Source organism: Podarcis muralis, chromosome 7, assembly GCF_964188315.1.
Source record: "Podarcis muralis chromosome 7, rPodMur119.hap1.1, whole genome shotgun sequence".
Lineage (NCBI taxonomy): Eukaryota > Metazoa > Chordata > Lepidosauria > Squamata > Lacertidae > Podarcis > Podarcis muralis.
Window position 1 is genome coordinate 73,070,740 of NC_135661.1, and position 26,969 is coordinate 73,097,708.

General features: G+C 45.7%; 1 protein-coding gene across 1 annotated transcript; it reads right to left on the bottom strand.

Moving 5' to 3' along the window:
- Window positions 1-326: 326 nt before the first annotated feature.
- LOC114602889 (uncharacterized) lies at window positions 327-24,350 on the bottom strand. The gene is made up of 13 exons (XM_077932082.1): window positions 24,305-24,350; window positions 21,171-22,400; window positions 17,072-18,841; window positions 13,527-16,408; window positions 11,457-12,030; window positions 9,825-10,414; window positions 8,396-8,963; window positions 7,069-7,673; window positions 5,376-5,949; window positions 4,392-4,591; window positions 3,245-3,625; window positions 1,798-2,086; window positions 327-612 (listed from the first exon to the last, which is right to left on the bottom strand). Exons 1-13 carry the CDS (start codon window positions 24,348-24,350, stop codon window positions 587-589), a joined length of 9,735 nt encoding a protein of 3,244 aa, XP_077788208.1. The 3' UTR covers window positions 327-586.
- Between the last annotated feature and the right edge of the window lie 2,619 nt (window positions 24,351-26,969).

Sequence of the window (26,969 nt, forward strand, 5' to 3'; positions counted from 1 at the left end):
ATCATTATTTTGCCAAAAAGCTGTCAAGATGGACTCACACAAATGCAAGACCTTTACCAAAAGTTTTTTATTGATTTGTCTGTTAGATTCGACTCGGTCTGGGTCAAGACATTGCCATGAAACGCCCGTTGCCATGTCCCAAAGACAGCTGTAGCCTTGAACCAAGACTTTGCTGTGTACCTGGGGAGCAGCTATCACACATCAGATTGGAATGTGTGGTACTGTTTGGCAGAGGGACCCCTCTATGTATGCTATGTGACACTTTGAGTCAAATGTGAATAAGCTAGTGAACAAACTGAAAACATCAAACAATGCAAATTCAAGGAAGCAGAGGCTAGCTAGTGACCGAACTTATGTACAATCTCTGTGGAGCTGAATCTCAGCATTACTGAGCTGGTGAACCCTATCTGCTTTGCTGCAGGGAAGTACATTTATTTAACAGCAAGAGGTGTTCCATTGTGCTTGGGAGAACAGCTGCCTGTCCTATCCCTGGGATTCAGCCAGGGAGAAGCTGTTTCTGTCACGATACCAGTCCAGATATTGCCTCAGAGGGGTTGGCATCCAAAAGTGATCTCGATTCTAGGTTTCAGTAGGAGTGGATTTTAAAACGAGCTAAAAATATAAGGAAATAACAGAGCATTCAGTGCCTTGTATATCAAACAACAGTATTCCAAATCCCTTGCGGGAGTATACCCATACTTGGACATGCATCATGGTGGGCAATTCCAAACTGTGTATAGACATTGTTCTTAACAGGAGACACTAAGGAGCCATTGCTAAGGATGAGTAAACCTGTCGAGGCTTGCCCACACTTCTACTCGTGTCATAAAATTGTCATTTTTGAGCTATTTTAAGGGGAAATCGGGGAAATAAGCACTGCCAACATAGGCTGCCATATATCTGGAATTTCCCAGACATTTAGTTGATTTCTGCCTGGACGCTGCTGACGAATGCAGTATTCTGGATATGTCTGGGAAATTCTGGACGTATGGTAACCCTATTTCTAGGCATGGGTCAGAGTAGGTTTCCCCTTGGCCCGTTCCTGCATGCAAAACATTCTTTCCACCACAGAGCTACGATGGTGAAGAAGCACTTTTATATCATTCTTCCCCAACCTGGTGCCCTCCAGATTCTTTGGACAACAACGCTAGGCAGCCCCAGCCAGGATGACCAATGGTCCAGACCACTTGGAGAGCACCAGGGTGGAAAAGTCTGCTGGTTCTCAAGCAGTGCCATGGAAGTCCTCGTTTAGACTGAGTCATGCTTCTACGGAAAAACGTATTGTGGAGAGGGGGAAGAAAGGAAGGATGTGAAGAGAAGAAATCAGGAAAAGAGTTAAAAGGAAGCAAAGATGAAATAATGGAAGAAAGAAAAGAGGAGGAAAGAAGAGCAGAAATCATAGATAGAGAAAGGGAAATAAGTTTACCTTAACACCCTCAAGCATGAGCTACAATTTGACACCCCCCCCAATGGTAATGGGTTTACAGTTGAGGCCCAGTCTTCCATGATCAACAGGCCCCAATAAACTGTTCGTTCTTATCCTTCTTCCTCCATGCTTGGGTCATGGGGTGCAACCTTGAGATGCTCAACAGAGCAGAATAAATAGCACCAGTAGAAACCTACTTTCTTAAACAACCAAGTATCCAGTTGCCATCATTTATGTCCCAGTTGCTTTTTGGGGGGGGGGGGTTTGCACCCTTGCCCATTGACTTAAGCAGTGGGGATCATTAAATAGATTAGTGAAATAAGACATGCAAGCATTGGGGAAAAATTGATTAAGTTTCTGTCCTTACATACCATTTTGCATAGCTGTCGTGACTCGCCAGTGGCTAATGACCTCTGTAATGGTGTGCGCTACTCTACCGTTGGGTAACCGCAAGTCATCTGCACCATTCCCATTGAAGTTTCCACAGGCTCCGAATACTTTGTTGGCCAGTTCACCACTGATGGCCACTGTCAGGTCTCCTCTGGTGCTATAGAGAACCCGCACACCTGATCTGTGTGCCACTGTCACCAAGTCCTGAGCCAGGCTTATCGATACTTCCTTTGAGGGCTGGACTGGAAGATGCACTGGGTGCCCATTAACCTATAACATGTAAACCAGCTGGTCATTTAGAACTACTACAGATGATAAAGACAAAAGAAGGAGAACAACAATATAACTTTAGAAGATGTGTGGTTGCTAGAGAGATATAGCTTCTGCGAAACTCACTGTTCTTCTCCATGATATGATCAAGACCTACCTCTTAAGCCTCTGCATTGGCTCCCGCAAGCCTCATCAATTTCAAGCTTTTGTCACGAAACTTCTAAAGCTCATGGCCTTAGACTACCACCCCTCCCTCCATTTTCTGTATCATACATCTAGCACATTTGCTAGGGAACCTTTCCAGAAATGTATGTGAATACACACATACCCATATATTTTGAAACTCTTATCAAAATTCCTTTCATTTTCCTTTGAATTTGTATAGAAGTTTCTCTTGAGAGGACCTTCGAATTCAACTTGAGTTTCAACTACGCCATTGCCTATGACTCAGAAGTGTACCTATTCGCTCATTCACTCTTTCTGTGACACACACACTGAATTATGTCACTAGCCCCTAAGAAAACTACTGATAGTCTTCTATATCCCTGGGCATTTTGTTTGAGCAAAACTACCCTTAAATTTGCTGATTCAGTGGCAATTCTTAACATCTTTTTTCTTTCTCTGATCTCTGTGCCCCTCCAATTCTATGCTCTACATTTTTCAACGCATTCACCTCTCCAGAGTTTTCATATAAAGCTTTCCTATATCAGACTAGTCTCATCCAACCTGCATCTCTATTGCCAACTGACTGTGTGGTGAGTGCTGAATGTGTAATGTGTGTATTTATGTGGGTGGGTATGGTGCATGCATGTGTGAAAGTGTAGAGTGGCTCCACCCCTTGTCAGTTATTGCTTTTCCTGCTATTGGCTTTGGCCCTGCCCACTTCTGGCATGAATCCTATGGAAGGCTGGCCAAAGATAATTAAGCCCACCCTTATAGAGTGTCTATTGCAACTGTATACGCTAATTTAATGCTCATTAGTTACAGCATTCCAGGGCGGATAAATAAAAAGGATGACAAGTTAGTGGGAAGAGTGGGAGGTGAGATGGCGGTGTGTTGATTGGCAAGAAAGCTTATGTGGAAATAAGAAGTGGATACTGAAAGGTATAATGGCTGATAGAATATGAGTTCTGTCAGCTTCCATTCTTTACTTCTTACCGTGACTGAGCTGTCCTGCTTCAGCAGCACAATAAGCTTGTGGAAATAGATTGTGACAGTGACCACAAGGGGTGTGGGGCATGCAGGACATTTCTGCAGCTGAATCACCACCCGGAACCAAGATGTAGACTTGGCGTTGATGAGCGCGGAGATCTCATAGGACCCTACAGGGGGAACCTTTCCGGAGACCCCGTCGTAAGTTGTGAAGATGTGCCCCTGGGAAATGGTGCAATGGCCCTCTTGCCGGATACAAGTCCACTTGGCATTACTCAGGACACAGGTTTGTCCAGCTGCACATGGTAGCGGTGTGCACACGACCCGACCTTGACGATGGCAGGTACACTCCTCCCTGCAGTTGGCTGTGATCACCTTCACTCCAACCTGCCAATAAAAACACAGTGTTGAAAGCAGGTGACTCTTGCATTTTGCCATGTTTGAAATCATATAACGTATGGTGAGTTTATGTAGTATCTTCCATATGTTATCATCACAGTTCTGCTGACCCAACTGCAAATTTGTGTGTGTGTTTGACACAGAAAAAAAATACTTTCATCACATCATTGAGTAAAAATAGAAAAAAATAGTTGGTGCCTCCTAATTTCCAGTGGGAGCATATTCCAAAACATGAATGCCACCACACTGAAAGATCTGCCTAACAAACTTCAGGGGCGTGTGACACCCACAAATGTGCTTCTGGAACCTACACCACTCCCATTTCTGCCTCTACAACATTATTTCTTCTTGTTGCTCCATAAACATCCCAGCTAGCCTTCTGCTTCCTGTTGGAGCAAAACGCTTCTTCAGGTGTTATTTCCCCTTGGTGCAGAAGAATTCTTAACAAGAACAATCTGTGAGTGTGCAGCTGTGGTTATGCCTCTGTTTGTAAGTGTGCATGTTAAAGTTCTTCTCCTTGTCCTTCTCTCTCTCTCTCTCTCTCTCTCTCTCTCTCTCACACACACACACACACACACGCACGCACACACACACACACACACACACACACACACACTAGCATCTCTTCCTGATCTTTGTAGAGAAACCACAGCCCAACTGAACCAAATGCCTTTAAATTCAAGCATTCCAGTTTAGCCAGCTTGTGTATTGGGATAACATGTTCTTGTTCTTTCAGAAAGTGCTTGTCACTTGCCTTAAACCATGTGCCCTGGTGAAAGCACCGGCATTGGCTAATAGGCACACAATGATACCCAGCCATAAAGTAACCCTTTTTGCACTGGCAGCCTTCGGCACAGTTGCTAGAGCACTTGGTGATGCTGACTGCTTCTCTGCAACCTCTGGGGCAAGCTCTGACACAGATATCGTAGTGACTGTTGACTGGGCACTTCATAGCTGCAAGAAAGATTGGGGAAAATTAAGTTACTATATGAAAGGGGAAGATGAGTGTGGATTAGGAACATAGGGAGCTAGGATACTGAGTCAGTTCAGACCATTTTGTCCATTTAGCTCAGTATTGTCTGCACCATGGATAAGAAATCACCATCCCACATGCCAAACTTGGCCAATCAAGGGTACAGATTTGAACTGGACTCAGCTGCCTCACACCTGACAACATATGGGGGCCAGATGGAGAATAGGAATTGGTAAATCTCACAGTTTTGTTTATTCCCAGTTCCTTGTTTTTCCCGTCTTAAGTTCAGGTCTCCACCTTTCCATGTCAGTTTGCTTTTTTTAAAGTCACTGGGAAAACTCAACAACATTTCAATGTGATTTCTCCCCTGCCAATATGCACAATTTTGTATGCAGTTTTGCCTAACATGCACATTTTTGCAAAGTGATTTTCCCTGATATAAAGCATCTTTGTGAATTATTTCCCCCTAATATATGAACTTTTATGCACACTTTAGTATATGCACTTTTGTACACTGGGTTGCAGCACTGCATTTGGAAAATTACCATTGTTTTGCAAAGTACGAATTGGGATGTTACATGCTGCCGCTTCCATCACCAAGCCCGGACTATGAGCAGACAAGTTGGTAATACCTGTTCTTGGATGTATAGTTGAGATTGTTAATAGATACTAGTGTGCACAGATCAAGAAGGATGCTGGCAGGGGTTGTGAAAGTGGGGTTAGGTGCCTGTGGCCTTAGAAAGCTAGTTCTATAGGAGGACTTACGGCAGAATGCTGCTGTTCTCCAAGGCTTGATCTTGACGCCTGCAGCTTGACAGGCAGTGACGTAGGCATGGATAGCCCGGCAGAGGATAACAGTGTTCCCTCTTGCTTTGCAGAGGTCATGCACGCAATTGTTGTAGAAGTCTGCAGGGTTGATGGTGGAAAAGCAGGCACTGAAAGGCCCATATGGGGCTTGAAGTATGCCACATTGACTGCTGTGTACATAGCTGGCCTTCCGGCTCTCTCTGCATGCACCACATACTGAAGCAGCACAATCATCTGCACAGACAGCCGTGGGGACGTCCACTCTCCAAGCAGCTGCAAAGACTTGGACGCTTGAGGCTGGGTGGCCAGTGGGCAGGAAGAGGTCATCATTGGATCTGCCATTATAATTGCCACATAGGCCACAGGTCTGGCCCTGATAGGATTCAGGTACTCTGACAACAAGATGGTAGAGCTGGTCAAAAGAGACGAATAAGCCAAAGTCTGTCCGAATCACAATGTTGTCACCATGGTAGTACGCCCACATACCATCACTTACCAACCGGAAAGGTAAGTAGGTGATCGCACCATTGACCTGTGGCAGTGGAAAGTTAGTGAGAATCAGGCAGACAGACAGTTTAAGACAATGGCCACTCCTCTGATGTGTCCAAACCAACATCTGATGTAGTTTCACCTTTTGCCCTTGTTTATTGGTCTCTTTTCTACATACGTTCCTTATACGTGCAAACCTAGCATTAGCACATAGCATCCCTGAGCACTAGGCTCTCCAGATTGCAAGCAGGGCCCATCACTGTACTGACACCTGCCCTGGACCCCTTGTGCTGGATGGCTTGGAGCCACCCTTTTAGATTTCCTGTAATGTCAAGGACTTACTCTGTGGTCAAAGCAGAAAATTAAAAAAGGTGTTGCCAAGCTGCCCAAACACCAGGGCTGTCTTAAGCATATGTAACGCCAGGGTGCAAAGATCCACCCAGCACCCTCCCCCCAGTTGCCCAGTCCCAGACACGCATGAGGGCAGAGCCGTCCGGCCACCCAGTGTCTTGCTGGCTTGGTCGCCCGCAGCCGAAGAGCCCACCGCAGCACTCTGACTGGCGGGTGGGCTCTTCCCCAGACTCTCGGCTGGTGCCCCTGAGAGCCCAGCGCCCGGGTGCCCCGCACCCCTAGCACCTATGGGTAATATGGCCCTGCCAAACACTAATTGTAGTGCTGCTGCTGCTGCCAGCTTTGGCCACAGGGACTTACTAATGAAGTAGGGGGCCCACCTGTAGAGACTTTCCCAAGGCCTCCCCCAAACCTAGATCTAGCTTTGCTAATATGACTATTGTATATTGATTGTTGCCCACCAGCCACACATCAGTTCTACTGTGCACATCTTGAACATAGGAAGCTGTCTTATATTGAATCAGAACATTGGTTCATCTAGCTCAGTATTGTCTACACTGACTGGTAGGAACCTCCCAGGGTTTCTCAGGGGTTTCTGCCAGCCCTAGGTGTTGGGGATTGAACCTGGAACCTTTTTCATACATGGCAGATGCTCTGCACTGAGCTACAGTCCACCCCCTGAGCCAATATTTCCCATAGCTATATCATTACCCAACCTCATTGCTGCAACCATTCACCCTATTTATTCAACCCCTCATGTCTTTCGAGCAAGCAACCATGTTCCATTGCTCTCCATTTCACAAAGGCTTACCAGGACAATGCCTCTCTTTTCCCGCAAGATGGAGATGGTGTTTTGATAAGCTGTGACTGACACGACCTTTGTCACAGAGACCTTGCCCCTGGACCGCCTCTCATTCTCCACGTTGACAGAGAAGGGCTGAAGGGAGGTCTTCTGCGTGCAGCTCCTAGCCAGGGTGTAGGTGCAATTGCTCTGGAGGTCAAATGTGGTGCCATCAAAGGTGAGATAGTGTGGGTCACCAGCCACATGACAAGAGCCACTCCTCTTGGGGGCAAGTGAGTGGCACTTCTGGACACCATCCACCACACGACATTCCTCGTTAGGACCACAGGAGGAACGGTGGCAGTCCATGATGCCACCTACTTGGCATACACATCGCTCCTTGCAGAATCCGTTGAGATAGAAAGAGTCACCCGCCTTGTAATAGAAGCTTTGGTGGACACAGCCACACTGGGAGATGGGAACACACTGGTCACCACTCAGAACATAACCTTCATTGCATTCGCATCCCTCGTGGCATCTAGTAGTGCACGCTACTGGGTTAAAGAGGCTGAGACACGTCACTGGGCAATTGCTGGTGCAGACTTTATAGCGGCTGTTTGCGCTGCATTTAGGAGCTGGAGAGAGACAGGAAGACATTATTGACCTGGTTGAACCCCACTCAGTCTGGCGTCTTCTCCTAATCCCCCCAACCTAAAATGTAAGTGTAGGAAGAGATACTAATTTCAGACATTTCCAAATCTTAAGTTTGTTTCTAGCAGGGAGACCTCCTGATCCTGACTTTAGGAATAAGTGCATAAGCTGGATCAGATCAAAAAGTCCATCCAATTCAACATCCTATTTTCCACAAAGCCCAACCAGATTCTTCTGAGAAGTCCACAAGCAGAGGATGAAGAAACTGGTTTTCCCATCAGGCTCTCAAGCAACTGCTACCCAGATTTATATGACCTCTGAAACCTGGAGGCTGCCTATAGCTATCATGACTATAGCTATCATTGATGATGAACATAACATATCACAATGTATTTATATACCACTTTTCATTCCACGGATAGTTGTCAAATCCCTATTGTGTGTATGCAAGTGGCAACCACCACAATCTGTAGCAACAAGTTCCACATATTGTGAACACAGGCTCTTCCTCTTATTTGTCCTGAATCACCTGCCAATCAGTATGGACGACCTCAAGCTCTAAGTACTGAGAAAAGGAAAACCTTTCTATCCACTTTCTCTATCAAATAAAATAATTTTGAAAATTGGCATGGGAGTTTATGTACTCATCATTCCTTGGCAGGAACTGGGGGTTCACTTTCTGCAAGGTTATTGCCCATGAACTTACTACAGAAACTGGCAGATCTCCACTCATAGACCCTTGTGCCATATGCTTGGCAAGCTGCGGCATAGGAGGAGATGATGTGACAGACGGCATTTTTATTGGTCTTGTTGGAGCAAAAGTCAAAGACACAGTCTTTGAAATATGATTGAGGTGGCACCTTGCTGTGGCACTCCCTGAAAGGGCCGCGCATGTCCAGCAGGAGACCACACTCCTTGCTCGTCTTCTGTGCGTGTTCAATGTTCACAAGGTCTGGACAGGCCTCCTTCTCCTTCTCAATGCACCCTGGGATGTCCCGAACTTTCCAGCTTCGGCCAAAGTCCCCTGGGTTAGTTGTCAGAACTTGGCTGTGTTGCAGAGTCATGTCATCATCTGCCCGCCCATTGAAATTGCCACACAAGCCACACACGTCACCCCTGTAGGCTCCTGGCACCGTGAGACGGATATTGTTAGTCCCATCAAATGCGACAGTTAAACCAAAATCAGTCGTGATCACAATATCCCAGCCGTGGCGGTAGAGGGCAACTTTGTTGTATTCAATGTTGTAGGGCAGGTGGACCAACAATCCATTCAACTGGAAAAGGTAGGTGGAGCAGGGAGAGAGAAAGAGAGAAAATAATTTAGAGGTATTATATAAAGCAGATGTGGGACAACACATGCTTTTCAGGGAAAAGGTCTTGCCTTCGCTCAAATGGACCAGGTAGCAGTAGGTGATGGGAAAGACTCTGCCTGCCAATCACTGTCTCAGAGCCACTGCCAGTCCAAGTAGACAGTAATGTGCTAGAAAAGCTTTCCCCAACTGGATGTCCTCCAGATGTTTTGGGCTGTAACACTCATCAGTCCTAACCACCACAGCAAATAAATGAACACATAGTTGGGCCGCCTATAGGTATTCAACTTGCAAGTCAAGATATTTGGGAACAAAAGAACACAAGAACAGCCCTGTTGGATGAGGACAATGGTCCATCTGGTTCATTATTCTAGTTCCCAGATGCCCCTGGGAAGCCTACAGACAGGACACAAGTGCAACAGGGCTACTCTCCCCCCTTGCAATTCCAAGCAACTGGAATTCAGAGGCATTCTGTCTCTAAGAGTGGAGGTAGAACATAGTCATCATGACTGGTAACCATTGATAGCTTTGTTCATGTATGCTACCTTGGATTCCATTACGGAAGAAAGTATGGATATAAAAGAAAGGAAACAAAGAAGCAAATACATAAATGAAAATGGCGAGTTGTGCCTAGCCCTAGGAGAAGATACTATGGAGACAGAAGAAATTTAAGAGCTCCACATCAATACATACTTGTGAATAAACCATCCTGTTTGGGTTGCTTGCTCCTTTCATACTGAATAATCAACCTCAGAAATAAGAAGTGATTGATAAATCCAAGAAATTGCATGAGTTCTAGCAGAAGGGCAGAAGAAGTGCACTCACCATGACTTTACTATGGCTGACTGTGATTGTAAAACCATAGACTTTGACCTCAATGGCTTTGGTGGCAGGATAATCCTTGTGTCCCTTCCTTTCATGCCGAACCAGGACTTGAAACTGGGTCAGGTTTGCTCTCTTGTGGCAGATTTCAACCAGGCGATAAACACAGGTCCCGTAGAAGTCATAGCGCAACCCATCAAAGGTGACGTAATGCAACTGTCCCACAGCAGTGCAGGTCCCATAGTAGGTGGGGTAGCATTTTCTCATGCCATTGACCACATGGCACCCTTCCATCTCCCTGCAACGGGACTCATGGCAGATCACTTTTTTATCTTGCGCCCTGCACAAGCAATGCTGATGGCACTGCTGGTCACCCCAGAACTGCTCGTTGGGCGCATAGAGACGACCATGGTAGGCGCAGCCGCACCGGTTTTTGGGAATACACTTGCCACTATCCAGCACGTAGCCAGCCTTGCACTGGCAGGTCTCCACACAGGGCAGGTGACACTGCTTTGGAGCATCAGGGTTGGTGCAGGTGGCAGGACATGCTGAGCCACAGGGCATGTATTGGCTGTAGTCAGGGCAAGACAAGGCTGCAGAAAGGAAAGCAAAGGTGAGCACAGCTACTGTTCTTACATAAAGCCCTATCTTTGCTTGATAGCAACATTTCATCTAATACATTGAGGTTCTAAATCAGGGTCCTCCTATCAGCTGGCAAGGCCAATGGCTAGGGATCATGGGAGCTGTAGTTCAAGAACATCTGGAGGGCCATTGGTTCCCCATCCTTGCTGTAAGCTTATCTATCAAAATAAAATAGCCATTCCCCTCCTCAAGGCGGTTCAGGACTACTGAACTGTGGAAGAGCCTTTTAGCTAAATCGCAGGGTCAAATCTTTTTATTTTATTTTATGATAGTGTATTCCTGAATACACTTACTTAATATTTGCCCATATATGTGCACAGTATTTCACTTATGAAACACATTCCCTTCTGGAACCACAGGTTGCATTACTGCAATGGGTCTATGCAGGGCTGAATTTGGGGTTGGTCTGGAAGCTTTAGCAAGTGCAAACTGTGGCAGTTCAATTGCTCACTTGGGCAGGATATTACCACCATGTAATGACACAGCGGAAAGAATTGCACCAGCTGCCAATTAATACTGGGCTAAGTTCAAGGACTAGCTTACTTAGAAGATCATCTCATCCCTTATATATCCAACTGATCACAGCACCCTGCAGGAGAGGGCTTCCTGCAGACATTATCTTATCAGGAGGACCATTCTGTCCAACATAGTAATTAGTCCTTTAGCATCATAGCACCTACCCTCCTATTAAATATTAAACAGGCACCACCTCTGTTGTCTTTTGGTCCCTAGTGAAGACCTCTCTCTTTGCACAAGCCTTTTAAGCAGAGATCGTTCCCAGTCTGCATCTGTGTTGGAAACTTTCTTACATTTTTTAGATGTTTTAATGACTTTATCTTTTGTGCGTTTGCTTCCCTAGACTCCTTTGGGAGGAAGGGCAGGATATGAATTTCACACGTAAATAATAAATACTACAATAGGATCCTCATCTAGGTGCCCATAATTGCATAGGTAGCTTAATCCCTGTCTCCATGAATGCTCTGCAGTACTCACGGCAGCCGGCATGTTTTCTCCAGGCAGATAGCACTGCCCCTTCTCTTTGGCAGGCATCAGCGTAAGTCTTCAGTGCTCGGCATAATATCTGCTTGTAGCCCTCAAAGGCACACAAATCAATCACACAGTCGTTCAAATAGGGCTTGGGGTCAATCAAGGCATGGCAATGTCGGAACGGGCCACCTCTGTGCTTAGTAAGCAGGCCGCAATAAGTCTCCGCTCTGTATCTGGTCGCCAGCTCCGGAGAACAGCGCCAGCATTTGCCATGGCAGCCATGACTGCATTGGCTATCACCATCTTCCACCTTCCAGCTCCTGCCAAACTCCACAGGATCGGTGGCAAAGCCTCCCAAAGATGTCATAAAGTCATCATTGGGGTCCCCGTTGTAGTTGCCACAGAGGCCGCAGATATGGCTCCGAAAGGCTGGAGTGACCTTCACCACTAGGTAATAGTTCCAGTCATAGTAAACTTTCAGACCAAATGATGTTTCCACAACCAGTTGGCCTCCTCTGTGGTATAAGGAGAGCTTCCCATCATGCATACTTATGGGCAGGCGGGAGCGTACTTGGTTGACCTGGAAGCGGCAAAGGCAGATAAAAGAAATTTTTTTTTTTATAGTCAAGATTATATACACATACTCTGCAAATTAATTGAAGTGACACAGCAGCATTCTCTAACCCGATGCCCTCCAGCTTTTTGGGACTCCAGTTCCCATCTGCCCCAGCCAGTGTGGCCAATGGCAAGTGATGATGGGTGCTGGAGTCCCAACAACCTCTGGAGGAATCCAGGTTTGCAAAGGCTGTGATGAAGCAAAACACCAACATTTCTAGTGAGGTCAAACTTCTCTTTCAGAAAGTTTCTATTTAAAGAAGCAACTTTAGTTGTGATTCTGACTAATAAAGTAGAATTATTTGTGATCACGTGACTTCCAGGTGACGTGAAACAAGCTCTCTGATTTTAAAAGAAAGTCCCTTGCATATCTCCAGGTTCAAAAAAGGATCAAGAAGACTTTGTAGCTGGAGATTCGCTGCCAGTCAAAACAGGCAATACTAGACAAGGTGGGAAAATAATCTGACTTTTCATAAGGCATCTTCTTATGGTTCTGTGGCTCAGTCAGAACATATTTACTTAAAAACAACAACACCCAGAAAGGAGTAGGTCTGCATGAATCTGTCAGTTTCTCTTTTTTCTAGGCTTAAGTTCACTTTGCTGCATTTATGCTTCACTTTGCAATTCGTTTCTTTTAAAAATAATGTTCTCACAAAGTTGCCAACATTTCAGTGTGCATTTCTCCAAATACGCACATTTTTGCAAGCAGGTTTTTCTAACAACACGTTTCACCGCTATTGGTGTTTTTATGCATGCTGTCCCCTAATACCACATTTTCGGCCCTTTTTTTCGGTTGCAGAACTGCAATGCAAAATTCAGAGAATTGCAAATTTTGAAAGTGAGCTGTTTGAGTTTGCGTATCATTTCAGAAAATGTGAACTTGGTAGGCTTGCATTAAAATATAAACAGAGCCATATTTATTCCTGATCCCTACGGATCCTTATACTTGGAATAGTCAAGTACTTTTGTGGGGAAGCACCCCGAGATGACAAATGCAAATTTGGAAAATCAGGGAGTGTCTGAAAAACTGTGAGAATAGCTCAGTAAAGAAGGATGGTTTCAGGTAAGTGGATTCTGACAAAGGTAGATAGGAGACAAAATCTCCACCACCTTCAAATGCAGCAATTAAAAGAAAAAAGGTGTAGGGAACTGCTGGCCCTGCAGAGGCTGCTGAACCAATCTCTCTCTCTCTCTCTCTCTCTCTCTCTCTCTCTCTCTCTCTCTCTCTCTCTCTCGTGTAACCTACCCTGGAATGCTATAGTGAAGGACAGGTGTATGAGAGAAATAAAATAAATAAGCAAACTGTAGCCCTCCAGTTGTTATTGGACTTCAGCTCCCATCAGCCTCAGCCAGCATGGCCAACAGTCTGAAATGAGTGGAAGTCCAGCAACAACTATAGATTCCCAACCCCTGGTGCCACTTCCTCAGTTTTAATAAAACCACACAGAGATGGGCTCTTACTCTGACAAGGCCATATTCGTACTTGACCATGGTGATGTTGGAGCCATAGACAGAGATGGTGACCTGGCTGACGAAAGAGAACCGGGAGTTCTTCTGGCTCTTGGTGTAGATATGGAAGAAAGGTAGAGCCGAAGTGGGTTGGCAGGTCTTCACCACGGTGTAAGTGCAGGTACCTTGGAAATCGTAGCTGCGTCCGTCAAAGGTGTGGTAGTGGGGTTGTCCAGAGGCCCAGCAGATTGACTGGGCGGGTGAAACAGACACACACTTGGGGACACCATTCACAACTTTACAGGTTGTCCCTCTCTTGCAGTGAACTGTGCGGCATGCTTGTGCTGCTACTGGCACACATTTGGGCTGTCCATTTATAAGTTGACATACAGTTCCCCTTTGGCAATGGGTATTATGACAGGAGCTCGGTAGAGGAACGCACTGGGGCCAGGCATTCACAATCTGACAGACAGTCCCCACACTGCAGCGGAATTTGTCACAGGAAGGTGGGTTGTGCACACATTGGGGGAATCCATTAACAAGCCGACACACAGTCCCCACTTGACAATGTACAGAAGCGCAAGAAGGTGCTGCTGCTGGAACACATGTTGGCCGGCCATGTGCAATCTGGCACACCATTCCCTGGGCACAGTGAGTTTTGTTACAGGAAGACAGAATGGGTACACAAGTTGGCAAGCCACTGATGACCTCACAAACAGTCCCTCTTTGACAATGTGCTCTGTCACAGGATGGTGGGACAGCAACACATCTGGGCCAGTAATCCACAATTTTACAAACTGTCCCATCTTGGCAACGGAACTGGTCACAGGAAGGAGGATTTGGAACACATTGGGGCCAACCGGAAATCATGTGACACACTGTCCCTGCACTGCAACTGAATTTTGCACAGGAAAGTGGGCTGGGAACACACTGGGGCCCACCAAAAACCTTTTGACATACAGTCCCGACGTTGCAGCTGACATTTCCACAGGGGGGTGGGATGGGAACACATGTGGGCCAACCAGAAACAATTTGACACACAGTCCCTGCACTGCAGCTAAATTGGTCACAGGAGGGTGGGATTGTAACACATCTGGGCCAACCATAAGCCATTTGACACACAGTCCCTGCACTGCAGCTGACATTTCCACAAAATTGTGAACTCGAATGGGGAACGCATTTGGGCCAACCACTACTGATCTCACATACAGTCCCTTCTTTGCAATGGAACTTGTCACAGGAAGGCGAGATGGAAATACACCTTGGATGCCCTTCATATATCTCACACACAGTCCCTGCATGACAGCTGATTTTTTCACAAGCAGGTGGGCTCATACGGGCAACACATTTGGGCCAACCACTGCTGATTTCACAAACTGTCCCTTCTTTGCAATGGAACTTGTCACAGGAAGGCGAGACGGAAATACACCTTGGATGCCCTTCGTATATCTCACACTTGGTCCCTCCACTGCAGCTGAATTTTTCGCAGGAAGCTGGGTTGGAACGGGGAACGCATGTGGGCCAACCACTACTGATTTCACAAACTGTCCCTTCTTTGCAGTGGAACTTGTCACAGGAAGGTGAGATGGAAATACATCTAGGATGCCCTTCGTATAGCTCACACTTGGTCCCTGCACTGCAGCTGACTTTTTCACAGGATGACAAGCTGGAACGTGGGGTGCATGTGGGCCAACCACTACTGATTTCACAAACTGTCCCTTCTTTGCAATGGAACTTGTCACAGGAAGGTGAGACAGAAATACATCTTGGATGCCCTTCATATATCTCACACTTGGTCCCTGCACTGCAGCTGATTTTTTCACAAGAGGACAAGCTGGAACGTGGAACACATTTGGGCCAGCCACTACTGATTTCACAAACTGTCCCTTCTTTGCATTGGAACTTGTCACAGGAAGGTGAGACGGAAATACACCTTGGATGCCCTTCGTATATCTCACATTTGGTCCCTGCACTGCAGCTGATTTTTTCACAAGAGGACAAGCTGGAACGTGGAACACATTTGGGCCAACCACTACTGATTTCACATACAGTCCCTTCTTTGCAGTGGAACTTGTCACAGGAAGGTGAGATGGAAATACATCTAGGATGCCCTTCGTATAGCTCACACTTGGTCCCTGCACTGCAGCTGACTTTTTCACAGGATGACAAGCTGGAACGTGGGGTGCATGTGGGCCAACCACTACTGATTTCACAAACTGTCCCTTCTTTGCAATGGAACTTGTCACAGGAAGGTGAGACAGAAATACATCTTGGATGCCCTTCATATATCTCACACTTGGTCCCTGCACTGCAGCTGATTTTTTCACAAGAGGACAAGCTGGAACGTGGAACACATTTGGGCCAACCACTACTGATTTCACAAACTGTCCCTTCTTTGCATTGGAACTTGTCACAGGAAGGTGAGACGGAAATACACCTTGGATGCCCTTCGTATATCTCACATTTGGTCCCTGCACTGCAGCTGATTTTTTCACAAGAGGACAAGCTGGAACGTGGAACACATTTGGGCCAACCACTACTGATTTCACATACAGTCCCTTCTTTGCAATGGAACTTGTCACAGGAAGGCGAGACGGAAATACATCTTGGATGCCCTTCATATATCTCACACTTGGTCCCTGCACTGCAGCTGATTTTTTCACAAGAGGACAAGCTGGAACGTGGAACACATTTGGGCCAACCACTACTGATTTCACATACAGTCCCTTCTTTGCAATGGAACTTGTCACAGGAAGGCGAGACGGAAATACATCTTGGATGCCCTTCATATATCTCACACTTGGTCCCTGCACTGCAGCTGATTTTTTCACAAGAGGACAAGCTGGAACGTGGAACACATTTGGGCCAACCACTACTGATTTCACATACAGTCCCTTCTTTGCAATAGAACTTGTCACAGGAAGGCGAGACGGAAATACATCTTGGATGCCCTTCATATATCTCACACTTGGTCCCTGCACTGCAGCTGATTTTTTCACAAGAGGACAAGCTGGAACGTGGAACACATTTGGGCCAACCACTACTGATTTCACATACAGTCCCTTCTTTGCAATGGAACTTGTCACAGGAAGGCGAGACGGAAATACATCTTGGATGCCCTTCATATATCTCACATTTGGTCCCTGCACTGCAGCTGATTTTTTCACAAGAGGACAAGCTGGAACGTGGAACACATTTGGGCCAACCACTACTGATTTCACATACAGTCCCTTCTTTGCAATGGAACTTGTCACAGGAAGGCGAGACGGAAATACATCTTGGATGCCCTTCGTATATCTCACACTTGGTCCCTGCACTGCAGCTGAATTTTTCACAGGAAGCTGGGTTGGAACGGGGAACGCATTTGGGCCAACCACTACTGATTTCACAAACTGTCCCTTCTTTGCAATGGAACTTGTCACAGGAAGGTGAGACGGAAATACATCTTGGATGCCCTTCATATATCTCACACTTGGTCCCTGCACTGCAGCTGAATTTTTCACAGGAGGACAAGCTGGGACGGGGAACACATTTGGGCCATCCACTACTGATTTCACAAACAGTTCCCTCTTTGCAATGAAACTTGTCACAAGAAGGTGAGATGGAAATACATCTTGGATGCCCTTCATATATCTCACATTTGGTCCCTGTACTGCAGCTGAATTTTTCACACGAGTTTCTAATGGGAATGCAGGTGGGCCAGTCATCAACTAATTTACAAAGTGTTCCTTCTTTGCACTGGATTTTGTCACAAGAGGCTGGGATTGGAACACACATTGGCCAACCATCTATAATTTCACAAGTAGTCCCATCCCTGCAGCCAAGTTTGTCACAGGTGGGTGGGATAGGCGCACACTGAGGCCAACCATCAACCATTTTACAAGTTGTCCCCTCACTGCAATGGATTTTGTCACAGGACGGTTGGATTGCTGTGCACTGGGGCCAACCTTGGATGATTTTACAAACGGTCCCTTGTCTACAGTAGACGTTTTCACAGGAGTGAGGGGCTGGAACACATTCTGGCCATCCGTTAACTGTTTTACAGATGGTTCCCACTTTACATTGCAACTTGTCGCAGGTGGGAGGGATGGGAATGCATTTGGGCCTTCCATCAATGAATTTGCAAACAGTCCCCTCTGCGCATTTTGTTTTCTGACATGAAGATGGCAAAGGCACACAGGTGGGCCAGTTATGCACTATTTCACATACAGTTCCTTGTCTGCATTTATATCTGTCACAGGAAAGCGGGATGGGTATGCATGTTGGCTTTCCATCAACCATTTCACACACGGCCTCTTCTGTGCAAACAAAGGACGCACACGACGTTGGTTTATCTGGGATGCACGTCGGCCAGCCATTGACAATATCACACACTGTTCCCGTTTTGCATTCAGTATTCTCACAGGAGTGCGGCAGGGGCACGCAGCTGGGCCACCCGTTCACCATTTTGCAGACATTTCCCACTGCGCACTGGATTTTGTCACAGGATATTACGGTGGGCACACACTTGGGCATGCCATCGGTGATCTCACAGATTGTCCCTTCTTTGCAGTGAATGGTGCCACAGGAAGGTGCAACGGGCACGCAGGCGGGAATCCCATTAGCTATCTTACATACTGTCCCCTGCTTGCAGTGAACTTTGTCACAGGACGGTAGGACGGGTACACACCTGGGCAAGTTGTTCACAGTCTTACATTCAGTGCCAGCCACACAATTTAAATTGGCACAGGATGGCCCTGGGACACACTTAGGCCAACCATCCACAATATTACACATAGTCCCTTGCTCGCAGACGGTATGCAGGCAGGATGGTGGCAATCGGACACACGTCGGGTAGCCATCGATCACTTCACACATGGCCCCTTTATCACAAAGAAGGACTCCGCATGATGCTGTTACTGGGACACATTTAGGCTGACCATGGACAACCTCGCATTCAGTCCCAACTTCACATTGGACTTTGTGGCAGGAAGGCTGGTGGGGCACACACTGGGGCCAGCCATTGATGAGGCTGCACACTGTTCCCGGCTTGCATTGAGTATTCTCACAGGATGCCGGTGCTGGGATACATTTAGGGAAGCCATCAGCTAGGTCACATATTGACCCTTCTTGGCACTGGACTTGATGACAAGATGGTGGGTGAGGGACACACCTGGCATGGCCCTCTACTATCTTGCACACTGTCCCCTCTTGGCATTGGATGGTATTGCAGGTCTGAGGTTCTGGGACGCATTGTGGCTGATTGTGCGTAATGCTGCATACGTATCCCTTTCCACAACTCGTTCCACTGCAGGGGATGGGATGAGGGCTCAGTGGAGGCAGGGCTGCTAGAAAACACAAAGAATCACTGAGGGTAAATGGAAGAGCTACCAGTACAGAAATATATTGGAAGGCCCAGAAAGACATGAAAGAGAAAAGGAAATAATAGGTTATGAAATAACGCCCTGTTCCACAGAATCTCAAAGCCTGTCCCCCACCACCAACCATTTCTGTACATCATGGGTGAGGAACCTGTGGCCTTCCAGATGTTGTTGGGCATCAGTTCCCATCAGGCCAAGCCAAGCATGACTGATGGAAAGGGATAATGGGACTGCAGGTTTCTTCATATAGCACTGTCCTTCCTTCTTTCCTCCCATATCAACCTACCAACCTACTCAGCTAATCAGAGAAGGCTCTTTGTGTTCAGCCTTAAGGAGAAGTAGGTCATGTATGTACAAAAGCACATAGAAACATAGCAAGCAGCCTCCTACAAAGTCAGACCATTGGCCCAACCAGCTCAGTATTGTCCACACTGACTGGATGTGGCTCTCCAAAGGTTTCAGATAGGGAGTCTTTCCCGGCCTTACCAGGAGAAACCAAGGATTGAGCTTGGGACCTTCTGCATGCAAAGCAGTTCTTCAAGCACTTCCACTTTGCCTTTGCCTCACACTTTTGGTGCCTCTCACTCCCTTGCTAGCTGGCTGATCAGCTGGAACTGTTGCTTGCAGAAGGTGGTCAGTTCTAGACCATTTGCAGATTGTGTCTGTGTTCCAGGCTCAGTCCTTGGCGCCTCTGCTTACAAGAGTCAGGTAACAGGAGTTGGGTAGGGCCCTGCAGCTCTGCTGCCAAGGAAAGCAGATCGTTCTGGACTAGGTGAGCAAATGGTCTGACGTGTCATAAAATCACTTCTGTTTCCCTTTTTTTGCCAAATTGCGTGATGTACCTGTGCTCTTCAATCTTGGGTCCCCAGCTGTTGTTGAACTACGACTGCCATCATCCAAAGCCAGCTGGGGATGATGAGATATGGGATACAGCAATATCTGGACACCCAAGATGGGAGAACACAGTGCTGCATGACACTATTCTCAAACTTCCATAATTCCCTTACTAAAGCAGCCTAAATGTTCCATAGTAGCAGTTTAATCCTTTGATCACTCACTTGTCAGAGAGAATTCAGAAAATGGAATTGCCAATCTATTGCATTCCAGTGCTTTCTGTGTTCCCCATCCACCTTTTTCAGACCTGATTTGCATCAATTTTTAAAGTTAAAAATGCAACAGAAGTGCACAGGTAATGTTACTGAAGCTTTTCAGGGCTAATGCCCTTTTAATTAGAAATTTCCTTCTTGGATCTTATGCTTCCTGCTCAGTAGGGACATGGCATTATAGATTTATTTTATTTTGAAATTTTCTAGACTGCTTGATGTGTGTGTGTGTGTGTGTGTGTGTGTGTGTGTGTGTAGGCTGTGCACAGTATTCAGTGAAAGTGAACATATAATAAAATCATTAAGCAAATCATAAGTACATTTAACATTGAATTTCTTAGTTCCTGTTCTCTCAAGGGAGGCAATCTTTGCTCATTGGTTTGCTCTCATTCTTTTTCTTTCCTTTTCTTTTTGTCAACTGCAATTTATAAAAAAGAAAGAAGTGAGGAAATGAAGAATCAAAGCCCCTCTGATTAGAACAGGAACTAATTAATTAAGAAGCTTTTAAGAGGCAATTCCTCTCTGATACTGCAGTTGGTAGGAGCCACACAGAGGGAACTTCTTCTTAAAATTGTAGGGATATTTACTGAATGAGGCCTCTGAATAAACATTATTGTAGGATCTTGGCCTTGCTGGTGGGCAGGGTCCCCCACCCCCAGCCAGAACTCAGCTCCGGCACCTTTCAGATGGGTGCCATTGCCATTCTAAGAGAATTCTGGCACCTCTTTTTCTAGAAAAATAGCATTGCTGGTGGGCTTTGCTAAATTTAGTAATAGCATTAAATACTGCATGGAATGACCATTTTAATCACTCTTCCAGCTGATTGGGTACAAGCAATGCCTTAGCAGTGCTAAATGGCTCTAGTGCAGAAGCAAACTCTGCCTTAATTGTGCTCAGACTGAAAAAGACACAATAGCTCCTGCACCAGAGACTGGACACTGGTGGTCTTCCAATAGTTGCTGAACTACAACTCTTGCCATCCCTGTTCATTGGCCATGTAGTTGAGAGTTGGAGTCCAACAACATATGGAAGGCCGCAGCTTCCTTACCTCTGGGATATGGTGATATAGGTTAAGAAGAAGAAATAGATGTGGCAGCTGGAGATGACTTTGAGATCTTGGATACATCAGGGGAACTCTGGATGTGCAGCATGTAACAGGAAGGATGGAAAGGAGGAAGGAAGGCAGGACTTACAATGGATGGCAAAGGCCACAGAGCCATAGCTATTGTGTGGGGCGACCCCAATGCTCAGAAGGCTGAAGGTAGACTTGGGGTGTTCTACAAAGTGCATTGCCTGGTGCCCACTGAAGATGAACTCAGTCCAGGAGTAGGAAGTGCCTGGTATGACCCGCCAGTGTGCATAATGCAGTGGTTGCTTGTCTAAGGTAATGCTCTGGCACGTTCTGCTCTCTGCGACAATGAGTCCCAGGTTGTGGAAGCCTTCCTGACCCAGGATGCCGTAGGATTTGGAGTAGTCGGACATTGCAGGGACACCAGAGAGGAAGGGGTCATAGGGAACACCCTCTTTGACCCCTCCTGTGGCGTAGAACAGCACTTGGACCCCCACATTGGAAGAGATGTACAGGGGCTTTTGGGCTCTCACTTCAACTGCAATCACCTGCCCATCTTGCAAATGGTGCTTGGCATAATGGGTGCCAGAACGGATTTGGAGGTGTGTTGTCTGGCAAGCAGCCACATAGGCCACATCGTAATTGGTCTGGAAGGGCAGTGGGGCTACCAAGAATTCTTTGCCCCATTTCCGGATGGGCAGCAGCTGCTCAAAAACATGCTGGCAATTGTCATGTGCCCAAATGCAGCTGTGGCCAGACAAGACTACAACCGGCTTGTGAGAGACCACTTTGGTGCCAGAAAGGTCCTGGTGGCTTTGGATCTGGACAGCTTGGTAAGCTTCAAGGGAGACAACGAGCTTGCTTCCTTGCCCATAAGTCACCCCATGGAAAGTCACTTGGCCGGTGACATAGATGAAGACTTGAGTAGGGTCCTGGCTGGATACCACGGAGAACTCCTGGAAGCCTTTGGAAGGCTCTCCAGAAGGTGTCACCACGTAGTGAGTATTCCCAAGTAAATACCTGGGGTAGACAACTGTGGTGGCAACTGAGTTGGGTTTGGAGCTAAGTGAGAGGACCGTGACATCATGGGAGGCCCTGACGATGACGGCAGAGTGGAATTTGTTGCTTCCAACCATTTCGACGTTACTTGGCAACTGTACTGGCACGGTCTCACCACGCTTGACAGCAAAGTCCCTCAGGAACTTGGTCTTGTAGACGGCAACAGTGACAGAGGTGCCGTCTTTTAGGCCAGTGACGAAGAGTTTGAAACTGCCATCCTCAAAGCTTTTCTGCAACCCGTTCTGCATGAAGGCTGTTATGAAGTGCTTCCCTTGGGTTCGCCCAGAAACTCTACCTAAAGAGATGAGAGAGGGATGCATTTGCTGAAATAATTGAAAATCAAAATGGCTCTCAAGGCAGTATTCTGCCTCTGAAGGCAGAATCAAGCTGAAGGTTTATATATCCCAGCCTACTGTTCTCACAGTGGCAAACCTGATGCCTATGGGAAGACAGCGAGCTGCACTGTTTTCAGGGGCTGCTAAACCATTTTTATTCTAGCAAGCCTATCCAGGTACGTAACTGCAACATTTGTAATAATTACTGGTTTTATTTTGTACATTATTATTATGATTACTTACTAGTTACTTGTTACCTAAAGAGAGCTAAAAGTGACTTGCATGACTTTTTAAAGACTTTTTTTTGGTAAACAAGTTAGAGGTCTTTTGTTCTAGCAAGAGGTATATCAATTTTGTTAAATAAAAAATAGTGAGTGCAACATAGATTGCAGGTTGCACATGGGCCCCAAAGCACTTTAATCTATAGTTTTCTGTTCAAACTGTGAGACGTCTAATATATATATATATATATATATATGTATGTATGTTAGGTTTCTAGCCTTCATGGTCACAGCTGTGTGGAGACTTCAATATCCCACCCTGAAAAGGTTTCCCGCTCCTGTCTTCTAATGCAACTAATTTAAATTGATTGAGCTGTTCTGAAAATGTTTCAGTATTATTTATTTATTGGAATCTATGGTGAAGTTTTATTAATGTTCAAATTAATTGCTCCAATTTTTTATCTGTGCATACTGCTGCTGACTTACAATGTAGGATGTTCTTGTTTTTAATATATAGGACACGGGTGGCGCTGTGGTCTAAACCACTGAGCCTAGGGCTTGCTGATCGGAAGGTCGGTGATTCAAATCCCTGTGACAGGGTGAGCTCCCGTTGCTTGGTCCCAGCTCCTGCCAACCTAGCAGTTTGAACGCACGTCAAAGTGCAAGTAGATAAATAGGTACCGCTCTGGCGGGAAGGTAAACGGCGTTTCCGTGCGCTGCTCTGGCTTCGCCAGAAGCGGCTTAGTCATGCTGGCCACATGACCCAGAAAAACTGTCTGCAGACAAACGTCAGCTTCCTCGGCCAGTAAAGCGAGATGAGCACCACAAACCCAGAGTCGTTCGTGACTGGACTTAACTGTCGGGGGTCCTTTACCTTTTCTAAGCCTTCTAAGGGCTACATCTTAAGAGGCAGCCAATAAGCAATAAACAAACAAACAAATGATTTGTGATGGCAGAATGGCTTTTCTCGCAGCTACATAACTTACGTAATTACATAAATTATGTGAGCTATGTTGTTGTTACGTTATTCCACCGCATTCATTTCAATGCAAAGGAAATGCATTGCAAATGAGGAAAAAACACATAATGAAATACTTATCATTGCAGACTGAACGTAACAACAGCAAATACCAATCTTATTTGTTGGATTGATTTTTGTTCTGAAGATGAGACCAATAAGTTATCATAAGCAATTTTTACTTCTGTCTCTCTTTTTGTGAAAACTGTTAGACATTCCTACCCATCCCTGGCATGTGGCCTCCAGGAAGTTGCCTAGACGGGAATGTGGCTGTTATGTACTAAGCTTGGATCCTAGAACAACAAACAGGTAGATTCGTAGAATGCAACAACTGATTGGCCTGCAGGAGAAGACCAATCAGGCTCCAGGAGGGAAGCAGAATCAGCCAATCAGATGGGACTCATTGTGTAAATAATGTATATAAAAGCCTGAGGTTTGGGGGGAAATTCAATCACTGTTTTACAAGCTGCAATAAAGAGCATGAAATCACTGCAGGACTCCGAGTATATTTCAGCGGCTCTTGGTCTGAAAAGGGTTCCTCACTTCTGACAGAAGTCCTCTGTTATTCTGGGTTAATGCCCTCCACATTCACCACACAAAATTTTATAGCTATGATTATACTTACCACAAAGAAGAGCTATCCAGGCCCATAGAAGCAACATTTTGAACATACTTCAGCCTGGAATGTAAAAATATAAAACATCTATTGGAATTCTGGAATAAGCTGTATTCAGCACTAACACTGGGTTATTCCTGGTTCCATACCCTCCAACATTTCTCCAATGAAAATAGGGATGTCCCATTTCATAATGATAATTTTACTATTTATACCCCACACATCTTACTGGGTAGCCCCAGCCACTCTGGGCAGCATCCAACATATATAAAAACATAATGAAACATTAAACATTTTTTAAAAAAACCCTTCCTTATACAGGATTGCTTTCTGATGGCTCAGGGGTCGGATAACTCCATACCGTCCAACATTTCTCCAGTGAAAATAGGGACATCCTAAGGAAAAGTGGAGCATTCTGGGATCAAATCAGAAACTGGGACGGCTTCTCTAAATCAGGGATGTCCCTGGAAAATAGGGAAACTTGGGGGTTTTTCCACATGAGGGAGCAGTTTTGATAATGTTTGCACCACTGAGGCACAAATTACACGAGTAAGGCTCACTGACCATAATGGGGCTTACTTCTGAGTAAACACAAACTGTATCAGTGAAATCCTGTGTATGTTTATTCAGAAGTGGTCCCGATGTGTTCCGTGAGACTCAGACCCTCCAGGTATTTTCCTCGTCATCCTTGTTTCTGATTTCATCCCAGAATGTCCCACTTTTCCTTAGGACGTCCCTACTTTCATCAAAGAAATGTTGGAGGGTATGGTACGGTGTCTCTATTTCATCAGAGAAATGTTGGGAGGGAATAGAGTTATGCAACCCCCAAGCCATGTGAAGGTGACCCTGCATAGGGAGGTTTTTAAAATAATAATAATAATAATTGTCTAATGTTTTATTATGTTTTTATAGATGTTGGAAGCCACCCAGAGTGGCTGGGGCAGCACAGGCAGATGGGCGGGGTATAAAGAGGAAAATTCTTATTCTTATTTTTATTATGTATAGTGGTACCTCGGGTTACAGACGCTTCAGGTTACAGACTCTGCTAACCCAGAAATAGTACCTTGGGTTAAGAACTTTGCTTCAGGATGAGAACAGATATTGTGCAGCAGCGGTGCAGCAGCAGCGGGAGCCCCATTAGCTAAAGCGGAACCTCAGGTTAAGAACAGTTTCAGGTTAAGAAAGGACCTCCAGAACGAATTAAGTTCTTAACCCGAGGTACCACTGTAATAGGACATCACTATTTTCTTTGGAGAAATATTGGAGGATATGTAGGACTTCCTCCCTAGTAAGAGTGTTTGGGAGTGCAGCCTAATACCTTACCTTTTCTGAGATGAGAACAGATACAGAAAAGAAGCTTCCTTGGGCTGTGTATGGACAATCATTTCCTTATGGAAACAGAACATTCCCTGCCCCTTTACACTACTCTGGCACCGACCCAGAACTATGATTAACAGCTTCATATATGTGCATATTTCGAGTGAAGAACGGGAGTTAAAACTGCTAATTGAAGTGACCTCTGTGAAGTGGAGCGACGGGCTGGATTTAACAAGAAAATATATCAAGAAGAAGACATATCAAAGGGTCGGTATGTCGGAACGGGATGGAATTGGGGGGGGGGGACTTTTCTTTTTTTTATCTTATGTGATTACCTAACAATTCCACCCCCCCACGAAGAATCGTTGCAACTACTGATTATAAGCGGGATGATTAAGAACTGTGTGGAAATGAATTACTAATCAAAGACATGGTTTGTGGAATATCTGGAAAGGAATGAAAGGCCTTTGGAATGACGCAGTTATAAAAAGAGACTCACTAGGAAGCAGGCCTGGTTGCAGGATTTACGATTGAGGGGGAGGAGACCATGGCTTTGTTATTATATTGGACTGTGAGTTTGACCTGGCAGAACACCCTAAGAAGACAGAGGAGAGAGTGACAGGCCTGCGAGGATTAATGGGCAGACTTTAAGAATGTTTTGTACGGAAATGTTGAAATGGCGTCTGTCTTTTTGAATATGGCTCTTGGAGGAATGGAAAATCCACACAGGATATAACGTTTGTTTTTAACCCGCTTGTGGAGACTATCAGAGGTCATAAAGAAAGGAATATATGATAACAACAAGAAGATGAGGAAAACAATAAAGAGAAGATTGGACAGAACTGTGAATACTATTTGGACAGAACTGTGGATATTAAAGCAGCAGCAAGAGAGATGCTTGGATCCCGTTCTGAGCTTGAAGCATGGGTACCCCCAACAAAAATTTAAAAATTTGGCTCTGTAATTTGGAATTAATGTGATTTGATTGGTTTGTTAATAAAAATTATATTTTTTTAAAAAAACACAGCTTCATATATGTGAGAGATTAGAGGGAGAGAGATTAGTGGTGTACTTTTGTGACTGACAGCTTGCTTCCAACTGGGGAATAGTTTTCTCAGGGGCTCTCCTTTTTACTTTTGATCACAGGGCGAAGGGAATTTGAACAAGGTTGCTCCTGTGCCAGCTGCTGCCTGTTCAGCAGCGGACTACAGCTGACAACTCCCCAAGTAGGCATGTGAAGTCCACCAAGTCCGAACAACCTAGGTCAATCCAACCAAGCACGTTTCCCCTGGCTGCTTGGTAGAGCAGAGGGTAAGGCATCCCTTCCTGCTAAAGGCAGTGGAGGACCTTGGCATCT